This window comes from Balaenoptera ricei, chromosome 13 (genome assembly GCF_028023285.1).
Source record: "Balaenoptera ricei isolate mBalRic1 chromosome 13, mBalRic1.hap2, whole genome shotgun sequence".
Classification (NCBI taxonomy): Eukaryota; Metazoa; Chordata; class Mammalia; order Artiodactyla; family Balaenopteridae; genus Balaenoptera; species Balaenoptera ricei.
Window position 1 is genome coordinate 31,859,141 of NC_082651.1, and position 15,929 is coordinate 31,875,069.

At 41.5% G+C, this 15,929-nt stretch overlaps 1 protein-coding gene across 3 annotated transcripts in view; it reads right to left on the reverse strand.

The window, feature by feature from the left end:
• Positions 1-15,929, reverse strand: part of STAMBP (STAM binding protein) — a 42,052-nt gene that overhangs the window by 2,700 nt on the left and 23,423 nt on the right. For 2 of the 3 annotated variants that reach the window (XM_059942354.1, XM_059942353.1), the window contains exons 3-8: positions 9,909-9,984; positions 9,496-9,591; positions 7,990-8,353; positions 6,819-6,943; positions 5,799-5,936; positions 222-334 (exon numbers count right to left, since the gene is read on the reverse strand). In XM_059942354.1, the coding sequence (XP_059798337.1) occupies positions 222-334; positions 5,799-5,936; positions 6,819-6,943; positions 7,990-8,353; positions 9,496-9,591; positions 9,909-9,984 (912 nt within the window). The remainder of the gene's footprint in view (positions 1-221; positions 335-5,798; positions 5,937-6,818; positions 6,944-7,989; positions 8,354-9,495; positions 9,592-9,908; positions 9,985-15,929) is intronic. The other variant, XM_059942355.1, reaches the window with a different exon arrangement.

Below are 15,929 nucleotides of genomic sequence, written 5' to 3' on the forward strand. Positions count from 1 at the left end.
CTTATAAAAGCACCTAGGTTGTTGCTTGGATACTTTTGTAAACCAGTCGAGTAGGTTTATCAGGATATAGGGCTTAAAAGGAAGCCTTTTAAAAAAGCCAATCAATACCACAATCTATATATGTTATAGAGAACAAGGTCTTAAGAATGGAGAACGTTTCCTCTGAGGCTTTTCCCCAGTTATCTCCTTGCAAAACCCTGAACCACACCCTAGGTACTTACTCCTGGAACTTGGGGGAACAAACAATGGCTATCGACTCTGGCAACATCATCTGGTAGGAGCAGTGAGTGTGTAGGTCAACACTGGAGAGGAAGGCGGTCTGCGTGGGATGAGTCTGAGAAGAGAAAAAAAGGCAGGGACCCCTTCAGCGAGAATACACAGTCAAGCCTGGCCCATGAGGGAAGGTAGAGCCAAGTAATTCTCAATAACTTGCCATGATCTCCTTACGTACAAAGCCATTAGCAGCCATGAGGAATATGCCTGAAGTTCATAATAAGTAATGAACTTCCTTCCCAGCACTGTAAACGAGTATCGTGTAACATGAGTATGTGAAGAGACTCAATTTCTAATTGACCATCAAGACTTATCTGGCTCCTCACAAGCTCTCTCGACACAATGGAGTCTCCCATACTGGAACAGACAGTACCTGCTGCCCAATACAACAACCTAGTAGAAGTCAAGGACTTAACAAAGCACAGTTAGATGAATGATTCTTCTTCCTGACGGAGGGGTTAAAAGGTCAAGCATGAGTCTGGGGCTCTATAGGCAAAAGTGGCCAAAGCTGTCCTGTGGTTAAAGCATATCTTTCAAGGATATGAGAGGCAGAGGGTTACTGGGATTTCAGAAGGGTAGTTAAATCACACAAAGGACCCTGTCTTATTTGAGAAAAAGACCAAGATATTGAATTTTGAGGGTAATTAGTTAAAGCACCATCTAAATTACATTCAGTTTATCTCATTTGTTTCCAGTTATTTAATGGTTTTTGTTTTTTTTTTTTTGGCCGTGCCTCGTGGCCTGCGGGGTCTTAGTTCCCCAACCAGGTATTGAACCTGGGCCACAGCAGTGAAAGCACTGAGTCCTAACCACTGGAATCCCCCAGTTATTTAATGTTTTATTGTGCATACTCTTTGTACACAAATGGACCATATAATGACTTAACGTTCATCTCAGAGGGGGTGTGAGATAACAAGGATGGAAAAAGAAAGACCCAATATGACTCAAAAAGACCACCAATCTTTACTGACAGAAAAGCACGGAAAATAAATATGTGCCCTTGACCAGTGTTTTCAACCCTGTTGTGCAAAAAATGAAGCTTCTGAGGAACTTGTCAAAAGCACAGGCTCCTGCACCCCACCCTGGAAATATCCATCCTGAGAAGGAAATTTTTTTCTTTAAAGCTCATTAAATGATTCTTAGGTGCAGCCTCATCTGAGAAGCACAACTGCATAGACTGCTGTGACCAGCTCATTGTGGAAGAGGTCTGCAATACAGGAACATGTTACCTGAGTGCTGACAGTAAATCTACACACAGGTCTGCATGGGGAAGGAAAGAACTTTCATGACCACAAGGGAGAAACAGTTTCTACCTAATAAGAATATGATCCTATAGACTGTTAGGGACAAACGGCCTGTGCCAACACCCTACATCCCATGGTTACAGCCTGAAATTTTGACTGAGAACAAATAAGACCTACACAAGCTGATGAAGGCCTCCAATCTAAAGTTGGGTTAGTTAGAAAGATGATATACAGACACATAGCAGGGGCTCAATAAATAATTGTTAAACTAAACCAAAAAATCTTGTTTGAGCCTCTGCTCCCCACTAACTACTGCACCTTCTCTCCTTCCCTCTACAGTCACGTTTCTTGAAAAACCAGTTATGCTCACTGTGCCCACCATGCTGGAGACAGAGGCAGGCATTTTTATGAAGAGAAAACAATACACCAAAGGAGCAGAAATAAGTGAGGAGAGTGAATGCTCAGGGCAGCCTGGGTGCCTGGATGAGTAGAGCAGCCACAGGAGAGCAATGCCAGCTAAGCCAAGGTGAAGGAGTGCCTTGAATACTGAGTTGGGGGTTATACAATAGTTGGTGATAAACATGACCAGGGAACCTGATTGATAGCTGGCAAGGTAGAGAAGGAAGAATTGACCTTTTGCCTTCTCCTCTTGCCAATTTTAAGATCTGAGCAAACGTTATGGTCTGCTTTTGTTTGCTTTTAATCCCAAGTTAGGAAGGAATGCTACAGAAATATCATGGGGAAAAAAAGCTGGAATACTATCAATTTAGGCTCTAAATTCCTTCCTAGCTAGGCCCTCACTGATATTAAAAATCCTTTTACTCATTTGTGGCTAAGATCTACCTGAAGTCTAAACAGAAATTATTCCAAACTTTCCCCCATCTTCTCCAGTTTTTAAACTTACCTGTCTCCTCCTGCTGGGCAGTGGATCTAGACTTCAACCTTGTTGATAGCAACATCACCTAAAATGAGTTCCCTCAACCCCTCCAATTATAACCTCAAAAATCTCTCTGTATCTTTCTTTCTTCCTTCAATTCTGTCTCAGAGGAGTGAGTGTTTTCTCCCCCATATGAAGATGATTCCCTTTTTGTTCTTTTTTTTTTTTTTTTTTAAATAAATTTATTTATTTATTTATTTATGGCTGTGTTGGGTCTTCGTTTCTGTGCGAGGGCTTTCTCTAGTTGCGGCAAGCGGGGGCCACTCTTCATCGCGGTGCGCGGGCCTCTAACTATCCCGGCCTCTCTTGTTGCGGAGCACAGGCTCCAGACACGCAGGCTCAGTAGTTGTGACGCACGGGCTTAGTTGCTCCGCGGCATGTGGGATCTTCCCAGACCAGGGCTCGAACCCGTGTCCCCTGCATTGGCAGGCAGATTCTCAACCACTGCGCCACCAGGGAAGCCCCCTTTTTGTACTTTTGATTTAATACTTTCCTATCTTCACATTACCTTGTCTCTCCTGACCTCTGACATCTCCTGCACAGGCTCCACTATACTCCACCAGCTCACTGGGCTTAAAAACATGTTCAGGGACTTCCCTGGTGGCGCAGTGGTTAAGAATCTGCCTGCCAATGCAGACGACACGGGTTTGAGCCCTGGTCCAGGAAGATCCCACATGCCACGGAGCAACTAGGCCCATGCACCACAACTACTGAGCCTGCGCATCTAGAGCCCGTGCTCCGCAACAAGAGAAGCCACTGCAATAAGACCATGAACCGCAACGAAGAGTAGCCCCCGCTCGCCGCAACTAGAGAAAGCCTGCTCTCAGCAATGAAGACCCAACGCAGCCAAAAATAAATAAATAAATAAATATATTAAAAACAAAACAAAACAAAACATGTTCAGACAACTATACACAAGAATGCAGATGAACCTTAAAAACTGAGCAAAAGAAGCCAAGCACAAAAGAATACATATTATATAATTCTATTTACATAAAGTTCAAAACCAGGCAAAACTAAACTATCGAGTTTAGGGATACACACTTAGGTGGTAAAGCTATAAAGAAAAGCAAAGAATTTCCAGAAATGTCAAGTGAGGGACTATCTATACCAGAGAGGAAGGGTGACTGGGCAGGACACGGAGGTGGGAGTGTGCTTCTGGCGACGCTCTATTTCTTGACCTAGGTAATGTGTGCACACAGATGTTTGTTTAATGATTCATTAAAGTGCACATTTATTTTATGTACTTTCTTATATATATTTCAAATATAAAGGCTTAAAAAAAAACCAAAATAAAAACAGAACACATTTTCACACTAAACCATAAATCAAGCAAACTCTCTCAACCTGGCTATTCCTTAAGCCACCATTCCATCTCTTTCCTATCCTTTAGTCAGTGCTAAGCTCTTCAAAAAATCAGTATATATTTCACTATCACCACAACCTCAATACCCATTACTTCTTAAACCTTTTTAATCTGCCTAAAACCCACTAAATTGAGGTCATCAATGACCTCATCAAATCCAAAGGGCTCACAGAAGTCTTCATCTCTCTGCAGCATGTGACATAGTTAACATCCTGAAGCTTCTTCTTAAGACGTTCCTCCTCCTTTGGCATCTGTGCCCTAACACTCCCCTCACCTTTCTCTGACATCTCCTCGCTTCATGACTGACTACTCCCTATGCTCCCCTAAGTGGCCTGTCCTTCAAGCTGCCAGTGAATCTCTTCTTGCTCTCCACCCTCCTCCAGTTCCAAGGCTTCCAAGGTCAGCTCTACGCCGAGGTCTCCCAGTTCTCTTTCCCACCTAGACCTTGTTCCCAAGTTCCAACTGCCTGATAATTACCTCCACCAATATAATGTCAAATACTCAGAACTGAAGACACCATTTGCCCCACTTCCAAGTAAGTTCTCCTGCTGGAGCCTGTTTCGGCTTATGAGATGATTAATCATTGCCACCCCCATGAGTCAGGCCTGAAATCTCTAAGTCATCACTTTTACTCATCATCCTCTCTTACTCATTCCCCACATCCTCTGAAATCCTACATTTATCTCTTCCTTCCCAAATGCACTGCCGTCACCGTAGCTCTCATCATTATTAGATTTTATCATCACGTTAACCTCTTAAATGATCTCCCTGCCTCAACTTCCTCACTGAAAAGCAGAACTATCCTGCCTGTCCACCCAAAACCCTCCAGAACACTGCTCCTAATGTATCATGTGAAAGCTTACCTACCGCTGTTTCCTGATATGAACCATAAGCCCCAGAAAACTGGACCACTCAATGCTCCAGGATCACAGTCTGCCTATTCCAATGTTGTCCCCTCCGTATGGAACTCTCCCTTGGCTCACCTTGTCAAAATTCTAGAAAATCACCCCAGGTGTGATCCTTCCCTCTGAATTCCACAGGGCTGTTTGCACCTCTTTAGGCACTTGGCACATTCTGCCTCACATGAAGAGTTATGACTTGTCTATATGTCAGTCTCCATTATGAGACTAAAATCATATCTTACTCAAATTTGTATCGTCTGGCGGATAAGGTACAAGTTTTCTACTCCCCATGTACTATAACGGGGGATACACAATAAAAGGCAAATATTTATGAAAGGACAGAGGCACACTGACTGCCTCACAGGTCAGTATTTCCCAAATTCTAACATACAAGTGTGTGCAATCTTCCCAAATCCAGAAATAAGCTGCCTTGTTTGTATGTAACCCTGTCACACAACATGGAAAACAGCTTGGTCTATAAGAATGAGGGGTTGAAAAGGAATAGAAAGAAAAATTAAGAAGAAATCTTTAGGGATGGAATTATATTTTACCTGAATATTACCAGAAGACTGTTAAGACATGCAGACAGTTGAAAATCTCCTATATTGGTGGCCCTTCTGATTTACGTAAAAGTGTAGGCTGCTTTAAGAAAGACCAAATGGAGGCATCTGAATTAACTTCCTTGGCTCATTTAAAATATTTTGATTTATATACCTTTCAGGAACATCATTTGTACGAAGTAAGGCATAGCCTCTACCATCAAGGTCCACATATACTCTAGACTAGCATCCTATCACTGTTCATGCTCACAGGGGAATTGGGACTTTAGGGAAACAAGTTCATTTCCATTAAAAAATTTTAAGTTAAAAAGCCCTAAGTAATGCCCAGAAATCAATACTGTGGTGCAAGCAGTTAAGTATGCTAGGGAAGTCAAGTCTGCATCCAACAGAGGGAAATACAACCATCTAAATAGTCTGGATACAATTCACTCTGCTCCAAGAAAAAAAATAAGCAGTGTGTTTATAACATCATGTGAGAAGAGGAGACGAACCCCTGGAGAGCTCGGAATTGCTTACGTGAATCCAGCCCAGTGTGATGAGACCCTGCTGATCCTGTATGAGGAAAAGCTCTTCTTCGTTCTCAGTGTTGCAATAATCAGACCCAGCACTTTGCTTGGGGATGAGGACGTGGGTAATGGTAAACTCATTCCTCATCTGTCAAATGAGAAAACAGCCTGTCACAATTCCCTGGCACTTAGGCAACCCCACTCTGTCACGGCAGTGGAAAGTTAAACATCTGTACAAGCGAAGGCCCTTCCTCCCAGCATGAGCCTTCTTCGTGAGGTGAGTCCCTTATGTCAGTCATGTTCACAACCCTGACTGCCCAAGTACATTGCTTGGGGCCCTCTGCAAAGCCACAGATGCCCACAGCCCTGTGGGAATTCCCTGCTGCAGCCAAACAGGTCTACTCATGCCTCTTAAGAAGCTCTGGGTATAGTACCATTTCTCTTCCTTTGTTCATGTCTAGAGTAGCTTCCTTTTACTATTTCTCTAAGCCCTTCCCATCCTTTAAAGCTCAGTTTAAGTCTATTCCACCTTATGTGTTTATTTATTCAGCAGTTAGTAATGGGTTCTTTAAGCACCTCCATTTAATGATCCTTCTTTCCTCATAATTCCTAGTGCTTTTATTGTACATAGTAGTCAGCATACTATCTATCTTTTGGTGTATATCTCCCATCTCTCCAAAGTGCTTGGGTACTTTTTGCGGACACATGCTCTGTGCCTTACATATTTCATATTCCCAGGTCCTGCCATAAAGTCGGTGTTCAAAAGCTGATATACAGGATCTTCCTACCAAGTTTAGAATTAGGTATTTCTTACCACTGGCATTAAAATAATCAGTTCAGTTCAAGGGACTTTGAAAATCAATCAAATACAGGGTCACTAAAATCAAGGTGACATTGCATTATGCTGCCCATGGCTCTTTGGCAGAAGGATTGGCACAAAGAGTAACTGACCCTGGATATCTTCTCTGAGAGTCACAGGAGGCCAAGGGGGAAGAAACAGTCTCAGCTCAGGAAAGCATTTGTCTTTTACCAGTTTTCCACAGAGAATTCCACATGTCTCTACTCCCCGGGCAGTGTTGGCAATGGCCAACTGGAGAAACTGTGGGCAGAGCTTCCCAGGCACCACCACGTGGCGCAGTCCATCGATTGTAGGAGCTGTAATGGAGAAAGAAGAAACGTCTGAGATCATGGGGCACAGCCTCCCCAAGCAGACTTCAGAGTTGGCAGACCTGGGAGAGCAATGCTAAATCACTGGGGTCCTGCAACTGTAGGCAGTGCGTGGGGATCTCATCCTTATGGCAGAAGAAAAAGGGCTATAAAGTCTCTTCTCCAACCTCTTGCCACAGCCATTGGGAGTATGTTATTTCAAGGAAAGAAAAGAGGCTTTAATCATTCAAGTTAACACAAGGGTAAACTACTGCTTAAAAGAAGTTTCTGAGCTATTCAGGAATAATAGTGAGAGACAATCCTGCCGAGTACATGGGGAGAAACCCTGAAGGCCAGGCTTCAAGAGTCCAGCACCCCTTGCCCACTCTTACCTTGTCTTTTTAAGTGGATCTTCTGCGAAGCTGAATTCCTTACATGACTACTTGAAAGACAACTCCTAACAAAAAGATCTATTCTAATAATCAAGGCATACTCATCATTTTGCCGCTATTGTTATTTTCTCAGATAGCCATACATTGGTGAGAGGAGGAAAGACTCAATAGTTTTTATGGCTAGACTGAATTATCACTGACTACATACAATATTTACCTTGACTAAACTCCTTACCAATTAGGAACATTTGCAGGGCAAGCACAATTCAGCAGCTCTTTTTTATTATTTAAAGGTCAGTGGTTGAATTGTAAGGTGGTACTATAAGTCTCAAATTTCCTTTACAAAAGGTCAACAGTGGTCTCTAGTTCACTGAACATTTCAAATCTCTGTATAACCCTTAAAAGCTGAGGGTCTGACTTTCAAGGATGTTATTAGCTCTTCAGAAAATCGACCTGGCCCAGGTAAACTATATGTCTTAAGCAAAGTCCACTTTATAATATAGCTGTGATAGAACACAGTATAGTAATACTAATCAAATGGATTTCTGTGACCAGAGCCTAATGAGTGGGATCATGGAGGGAGTCGTAGTTGAATTTCCTGGAATGACACCCTGTTTGGCTGCAGCTGAGATAGAAGAGGACGCAAGCAAATGAATTCACTACCTTCCGAGTTGCTCAATGCTCCAGGTTTCAAGGATCTATCCACTACAGGTGGCTTGGCAGGCCTTACAGTTGTATTACAGTCCGAAGGCTGTGTGTATGTAACAGGTGCCGTGGGGAACACATCTAGGGAGGGCTTCTCTAAGTCAGGTACCAGTGGGCCGTCCAGGCCAGGGTCCACTTTCCCAAACTCCTGTACAATTTTCAGTCGTTCTTTTTCTAGTTCCTGGTTCCGGATCATCTCCTCAAAGGCATGGAACTGTTCCTGCTCCAACTGCTGCTGCTTCTGTTGTGCCACCCTCTGTCTTTCCTTTTCCAGCTCTTGCTGGATGGCTACGTTTCGGGCAAATTCTTCCTCTTCCTTCTTCTACAAAGAATGAATAGGAGTTAGGCTAACACTTTACACTCAAGTGACTTCACATCTTAGGAGGACAAGGTTTTTCAGCAGGAAGATTGCCCCAAATGTACTTCTGCTCTAGCGTGAGTTCCCAACACAGAATTCGTGCTTCCCTTAGTACCTCTACACCCGTGGAACAGCTGCTGCTCCTGTCTATCTAACCACCATACACCTATTCTTCAAAAACAGTTAAAGTCCTGATCCTCTCGGTACCCTTCCCAATGACTTTAACTAATGCATTCTCTTTTTTACCAAAATCTCAAGGCAACTTATTGTCTGCACCTCATAATCTGTATCATACAATTTTAGCCTCTAGTGTGCCATGTATACATTCTGTATTCCAAGTAAGGCTGTGAAACAGAACCAAATCCAAACTTACAACTGCCATGTTGTGGGTCTCTACTGAATTTTAACCCTGAATGAAGCCTCTGAAATTTTTCTGGTGATTGGTCCAATATAGAGTGACATTTTAAACTGCTAAGAAACATCAAGTAACAATCTCCTTCATGAAGGTTTTCACTCACTGCGTACCTTAGAAATACATAGCTGTTCACCTCTCCTCTGATTTTCAACATCAGAGTCCAGAACAGAATTCAGTAGAGTGTACAAAAGAATGTGGAAGTGCTTGCAGTGCGTGTTCTCACCTGACACAGACCAATGACACTGTTGCAGAGCTTCTCATGTGTTTTAACTGACTCTTCCTAACAAGAATCATTTGAAAATAGCTTGAAAAAAAACCCCAATTATTTTAAACAGGTATATCCTATGTTGGATATAATCAAATGTGTATCAAATACCCCAAATTCTCTGATCTAAAAACCCTATACTTTAGTGCGATTTTCATTGTTCTTAGGTTCTAGCTCTAGACATAGCAGACAAGCAATAGATATTCTGTCCCTCAAGTCATCCTCTTAGATAAGCAGGCTAACTCTGTATTAGAATCCTCAGCCTAAACACCTTTTTTGAGTTTCTGGTCTTTGCCAATAAAGTAAAATATCACATTAAAATCACAAGATCTGCTGAAATATCTATTAGAATCCTAGGTCACAGCCTAAGAAACCAAAATAATTTCCCTTTTTGTTTTTTTTTTTTTTTTGCTATTACATACTCACTTTTTCTTCATTATAGTCTATATATTCTTTGGTATATCGTTTTAACAGTTCTGCTTTCAGCTCTTCTGCTTTGGGAAATGCAACTTCCTTTAATTTCTGAGACACAAAATCAAAAACTGGGAGTTAGAACAATTGCCAGCTAATTAAGGTGAGAAGTAAAAAGACTGAAGTCAAGTTGGCAATGGCAACAATGTTTCTAAAAACATTTAAATAATAATTTAAATTTAAATAATTTAATTTAAAATACCCCCTACCATACCATACCTGATATTTCGTAACTGATCTAGTGAAATGGCCTTATCTCCTATTTGCAGGATATGATGCTCAGATGCAGACACTGCTACTTATATTTTGGAGTTAGTCTGTGCTTCTCTGAAGCTTTTAGATGGGCAACAGTTAAAGTGAAGACCCACCTTTACTGTGTCTTTCTTTTCAGGAATGACAGCCGATTTGTAATCTCGATGCTTTGGTAGTTTCTCAATAAAGAGCCTAAGGGAACAGATCAGATTGACTGTGATGCAAAGAAGATGTCCAAATGTCCAAAAGACTCTGAAGCAATGCAACTCCCTTACCCTGCAGAGACTACCTGATGGGTTCCCAGGCATGCAGGGGTAACAGGCACACCCTGACAGGCCATGTTCCCCACTCATCTCTAGCCCTGTAAAGAGCAACAGAGTGCTTCCCTCTTCTCCCAAGTCAGATGTGCAGCAGCACCAGACTCCTACAACAAAAACGATGGGGAGGAAAAAGCCTATCCTGTGCCCCAAAATACACCTCCAAAGAGATTCTCTTCTTGTTGTGACAGTAACAGGCTTCCAAATGGAAAGGCCTCTCACAAATCATTCTTCAGGGAACAGTTTGGCAGCCAAGGGCAGGAGGCTAAGAGAAAACCCACATTCTATTACTACTTCTAATTCTGTGTGACCTTTAATGCTGGCTTTTCTTCTTTGGGATTCATGTTCCTTCAAAGAAGAATATTCCTTGCACCAGATTAAGCTCTGAGATGCTTAGACAGTTCATGTGTTATATGCGTGTAATATGTGCACGTTACATGTGTAACGTGCATTATGATCTCTGATGAAAAGTGCTTAGAGAAACATAAGTGCTAGATTTCCTTTTTCAGTTCTTGTCCTTGGCTGTAAAGCTCAGTGGGAAAAATAAACTGAATCAATTCATAGACCTCTAACACTTATGATGTCTACTTGGGGACGGTGAAAATAAATAGAAGTTCAGTAACTTGTCATAGCCAAAATGGAGGGTTCCGAATTCAATGCCAGCAGGCCGGTTCCAGAGTCTACTCTTTCAACCACTATATCGTACTGCCTCCTCATGGCTCCTGGAATGTCCAGAACTGTTGGAGGGGTTCTGAACAAAGATGTCTTTCAATAGAATTAGGTTGTAATAAACACAAGCTGAGACCCAAAACAAATAAATTGAGGGTAGCTTGCCCACAGCCACAAAACACTGTTACGTAGTTGGGATTAACTGACTCTTTTTCACTTTCTGCCCATGGGTAGGAGGAAACAAAGGAGGAAGACTCAGTAAAGGGAAAAGAAGAAGATCCCCACCAAAACACACCCTCTATAGATGAGTCGTCCTCCTTCTGTTCTAATTAGGCACATGAAAATTTCATTTCAATCCAATTTCACAAGACCCCTCAGGCAGGGATGAATTCCAAAATCAAAACAATTCTAAAAATTGTCCTTTGGGTTCATGAAAAATGAATTAAAAGTTTCCTTGAAGTCTATACTTAAAACAAGCACAGATTCATTTTTCAACCATAAAGTCCTGAAGAGGATATTAGGATAAATAAGGCATAGATCTTGTGCTCAAGAGACCTATTATTCAGTAACTCGAAAGACCAAGGTACATGTTCACTACCTTCAGCAGGCTGAGTGTGCTTTGTATTGAGGCCTCAATCAGTCAAGAAAGTAACATGTCATATAAACACCACACTTTATTTTCATTTATGCTCTCAGCCTGAAGGACTGTAAAGTCCCTGAGGCCAGAGATTTCTGTGTTTCATGCTTCTTTGTATATTCCTCTAAAGCCAGCACAGTGCCTTGTATAAAGAGGCACTGAAAAAATATCTGATGAATAAAATTGTCTTAAAACCTTTGGATGGGGCTTCCCTGGTGGTGCAGCGGTTGAGAGTCTGCCTGCCGATGCAGGGGACATGGGTTCGAGCCCTGGTCTGGGAAGATCCCACATGCCGCGGAGCAACTAGACCCGTGAGCCACAGCTGCTGAGCCTGCGCGTCTGGAGCCTGTGCTCCGCAGCGGGGGAGGCCGCGATGGTGAGAGGCCCGCGCACCGCGATGAGGAGTGGCCCCCGCTTGCCGCAATTAGAGAGGGCCCTCGCACAGAAACGAAGACCCAACAACAGCCATGGATAAATAATAAAATAAAATTAAAAAAAAAAAAAAAAAAAAAAAAAAAAAAAAAAAAAAAAAAAACCTTTGGATGAGCTGAGTGAAAAAACAAAGTGCAAAAAAGTATATATAACATGCTACCTTATATGTAAGAAAGGGGAAAATTATATATAGGCACACCTCAGAGATATTGTGGGTTCGGTTCCAGACTACCGCAATAAAGCAAATGTTGCAATAAAGCGAATCAAATAAGTTTTTTCATTTCTCAGTGTATAAAAAAGTTATGTTTACACTACAGTGTACTCTATTAAGTGTGCAATAGCATTCGGTCTAAAAACATATACACTTTAATTTAAAATACTTTATTGCTAAAAAATGCTAAGAATCATCTGAGAATGCAGGGTTGCCACAAACCTTCAATTTATAAAAAATGCAGTATCTGCAAAGTGTAATAAAACAAGGTATGCCTGTGTGCATGTATATATATTCATTTATTTTGTTTATAAGTATATAAAGTAACACAGGAAGTATATACAGAAACTAGCAAAAATAGAGGACAGGGGAAATAGAGTGGATGAGACAAGAGTGGGAGTGAAAATTTTCACTATATACCTTTTGTTTTATTATTTCGATTTTGAACCATGTAATAAAAACTAGCTTATAAGATAAAACTCCCAGACCTGAACATGAATACCTTTCTCTTGTTTCAGTAACTGTAGTCAGTTTTCTGAATGGGGACATATGGGCAGAAGCATCTCCTGAAAACAGAATGGGCAGCGTAACCCACTGCCCACACTGGAGGCAACAGAGCTTGGTGGTTAGGAGGGCAGGCTCTGGAGCCACCCTGCTTAGGTTCAAATCCTGGCTTTAAGCACTTACTAGCTGTGTGACCTCCAGCACCATCCCTCAGTTTCTATATAAATTATATATACAGAGACAAACAGTACTACCTGATAGGGCTGCTATGACATTAAAATAGATTTTTAAAAATAAATAAAATGCTGAGCACAGTGCCTAGCACATAGCCAACATCTGCTATTATGTTTATATGCTTGTTTTTACTAATAAATAAAAATGTGAGCAAGAAGAAGAGATGAAGATGTTAACACCAGGGTTAGAAATTTTCTAGGCAGAGAATAGCTGTGGCCCAGATGTATACTGTTCTCCAGGTTATATCTGGTTGCAGCCTACAGACAGGAAATGTACCAAAGCAAACAAAGATGCATTGGCAAAACACAAGCAAAACAGCCTAATGGAACAACAGAAAAAAAGAGATACACAGAAAAGTAAATAAAAAGGTAAATAATTATATAAAATGGTACTCAACTTTACTTATATATGAAAGAAATTCAAATTAAGATGAGATATCATTTTCATCTATCAGATTGGCAAAGGCTTAAAAGTTGATTACAATCAGTGTAGGCAAGGGCATAGAGAAATGGGTATCCTTACCCACTCTTAGCAGGACTGTAATTTGATAATACCTTTTTCCTTAGGGGAGGAAGGGGAGTGGGAGACAAGTATTCAAAATTTAGAATGTGTATATCCTTTAAACTCACAGTTCCACCTCTATGAATTTATCCTATAAAAATACAAAAATATATGTATAAGACTGTTCAATACAGCATTGTTCATAAAAGTAGGGCAACCTGAAAACCTAAATGACCATCAGTAGGGGATTATTTAATAAATTATGGTGTACCCAAATGTGGAAAAACAACATAACCATTCACTCTTTCCTTCAACAAATATTTACTGAGCATCTACTATGGGGTCAGGAATTATTATAAAGGCTGGCGATTTGGCAGTGAATGTCGCAGTCACAAATTCCTCCCCACCATAGAGTGTACATTACAGTGGGGGAACAGACAATAGACAAAATATAAAGTATTACAGATAATCAGTGCTAGGAAAAAGTCATTAATAGGGAAGGGGAATAGAAGTGACAGGGAAGGGATTGAGCTTTTAGATAGGGCAGCTAAGGAAGGCATCACTGAGAAAGTAGCAGTTAAGTAAGGACTGGAAGAGTAAGCCATGACGATATCTGGGATAAGACTGTTCCAGGCAGAAGAAACAGCCCTAAGGCAGAATGAGATGCTGGATCAATGTGTCCTGATACGGAAAGATATGACTGTTAAGAAAGCAAATTGTAGAAAAGAAAATATTGTATGATCTCATTCAGGCTTTAAGAAAAAAGGATAAAGACATGAGCCCATGTGTTTGCATGGGCATATTTTCTTAACAAACACATAAACACACAAGAAACATAACAGTGATTACCTCTGGCGAATGGGAATTTTCTTTTCACTTTAATATTTCCCTTGCTGTATGGCTTGAAAAAAATTTGCTTTAATCATGAACAAATATTACTTTTGTGTAAAAATAATTTAAAAAGTCAAGCAGAAATTCTATAACATGGATGTATTAAGGGCTCTAATTTCTTCCAATCTTAAAAGTTAGTCAGCAAAGTGAGCATGAGCACAAATGAAAACCCTCTTCAGTCCATAAGCCCCAATCCTGGTGGTAAACATTTTCAACACAGGTGACAGGCCATTTTCAGAAAGCAGGTCTGTGTTGTAGGGGCTCACACAGCAGACAGGAATTGCCTAAGTCCTCTGTAACTCTCTTCTAAGCAGCCTAGTCGATGACCATAAAAAGCTGCGAAAGAATCCACCGCCTGGACTACTGTCTGTGCTCACCATGAAAATATGTACTGATTTAATATGTTGAAGATCCTTCTTCTATACTGGGGTCTGCAAAAGGCAAAGCATTCCTACAGTAGGGGAAACCTCTGAGGGGGGAGAAATGTGCTTGAGGTCATTAAGACGCCTGAACTGCTCAAGAGAAAAGAACAAACATGCCCTTTAAAATCCTGAGTTAAAGTATGCAAAAAGGTCTAGAACAATGACTCAATAGTGGGGGGGAGGCAGAAGAGTGGTGAGGTAGAGGCCTACCCTCTTCCCTCCTCTCTCCTCAGTGTAAGAACTGCCAAAGTGAGCCGTTGTTAACTGACAGGAATATACCAAGTAAACTGCGGTAGAAAAACTGACCAAGAATACTGAGCTAGAAGTTTTTTTGCAACTCCTGGGGCTTGTCAGTTCACAGAATCAGAGTTAGGGCCTTGAAGATATCTGCAGGAAAAATGAAGGTAGCTTCATAGATCCAGGTCTAGCCAATCCAACAAAGTCCCAAATTAAACCCCAAATCTAACAAGTTAAGTAATACATTCTACCCTCCTCTCACTCACCTCTCCTCTAGGCCTCGTTCCTCATGTTAAATGGTCCTATAAGCAGAACACCACATACAGGAACAGACTCCCCGAATCGGTCTTGCTGTTAACACTGATATTCATATCACTCAAAGTAACACCAAATCACAGAAAAAAAATCAACTTCTTAAGCATCCGTGTACCGTTAATCCTACTCCCTCTTGCTTATATAAGAGTTTATTTCTACACTGAAACTCTCTTTTCTGTACCGTTAGCCTCTCCTTCTCCACAGTATCCTTTCCATCAGCAAAAAATAAGCTCTAGAATCTCCCATCTTAAAACACATGCGGGGCTTCCCTGGTGGCACAGTGGTTAAGAATCCACCTGCCAATGCATGGGACACGGGTTCGAGCCCTGGTCCGGTAAGATCCCACATGCCGCGGAGCAACTAAGCCCGTGTGCCACAACTACTGAGCCTGCGCTCTAGAGCCTGCGAGCCACAACTACTGAGCCCACGTGCCACAACTACTGAAGCCCGCACGCCTAGAGCCCGTGCTCCACAACAAGAGAAGCCACTGCAATGAGAAGCCAGAGCACCGCAACAAAGAGTAGCCCCCGCTCAGTGCAACTAGAGAAAGCCCGCGCACAGCAATGAAGACCCAATGCAGCCAATAAATAAATAAATTAATTAATTAAAAAACAAACAAAAAAATAAATAAATAAAATTGCCTTAAAAAAAAAAACACACACACGCACATTCATGTACTCCTTGTCCCCTTCAATTACTTCCTCAGTTTTCCACTTTACTTCCTATCCAACTTCTCCAAAGAGCTGTCTATGCCAGGGCTTGGCAAA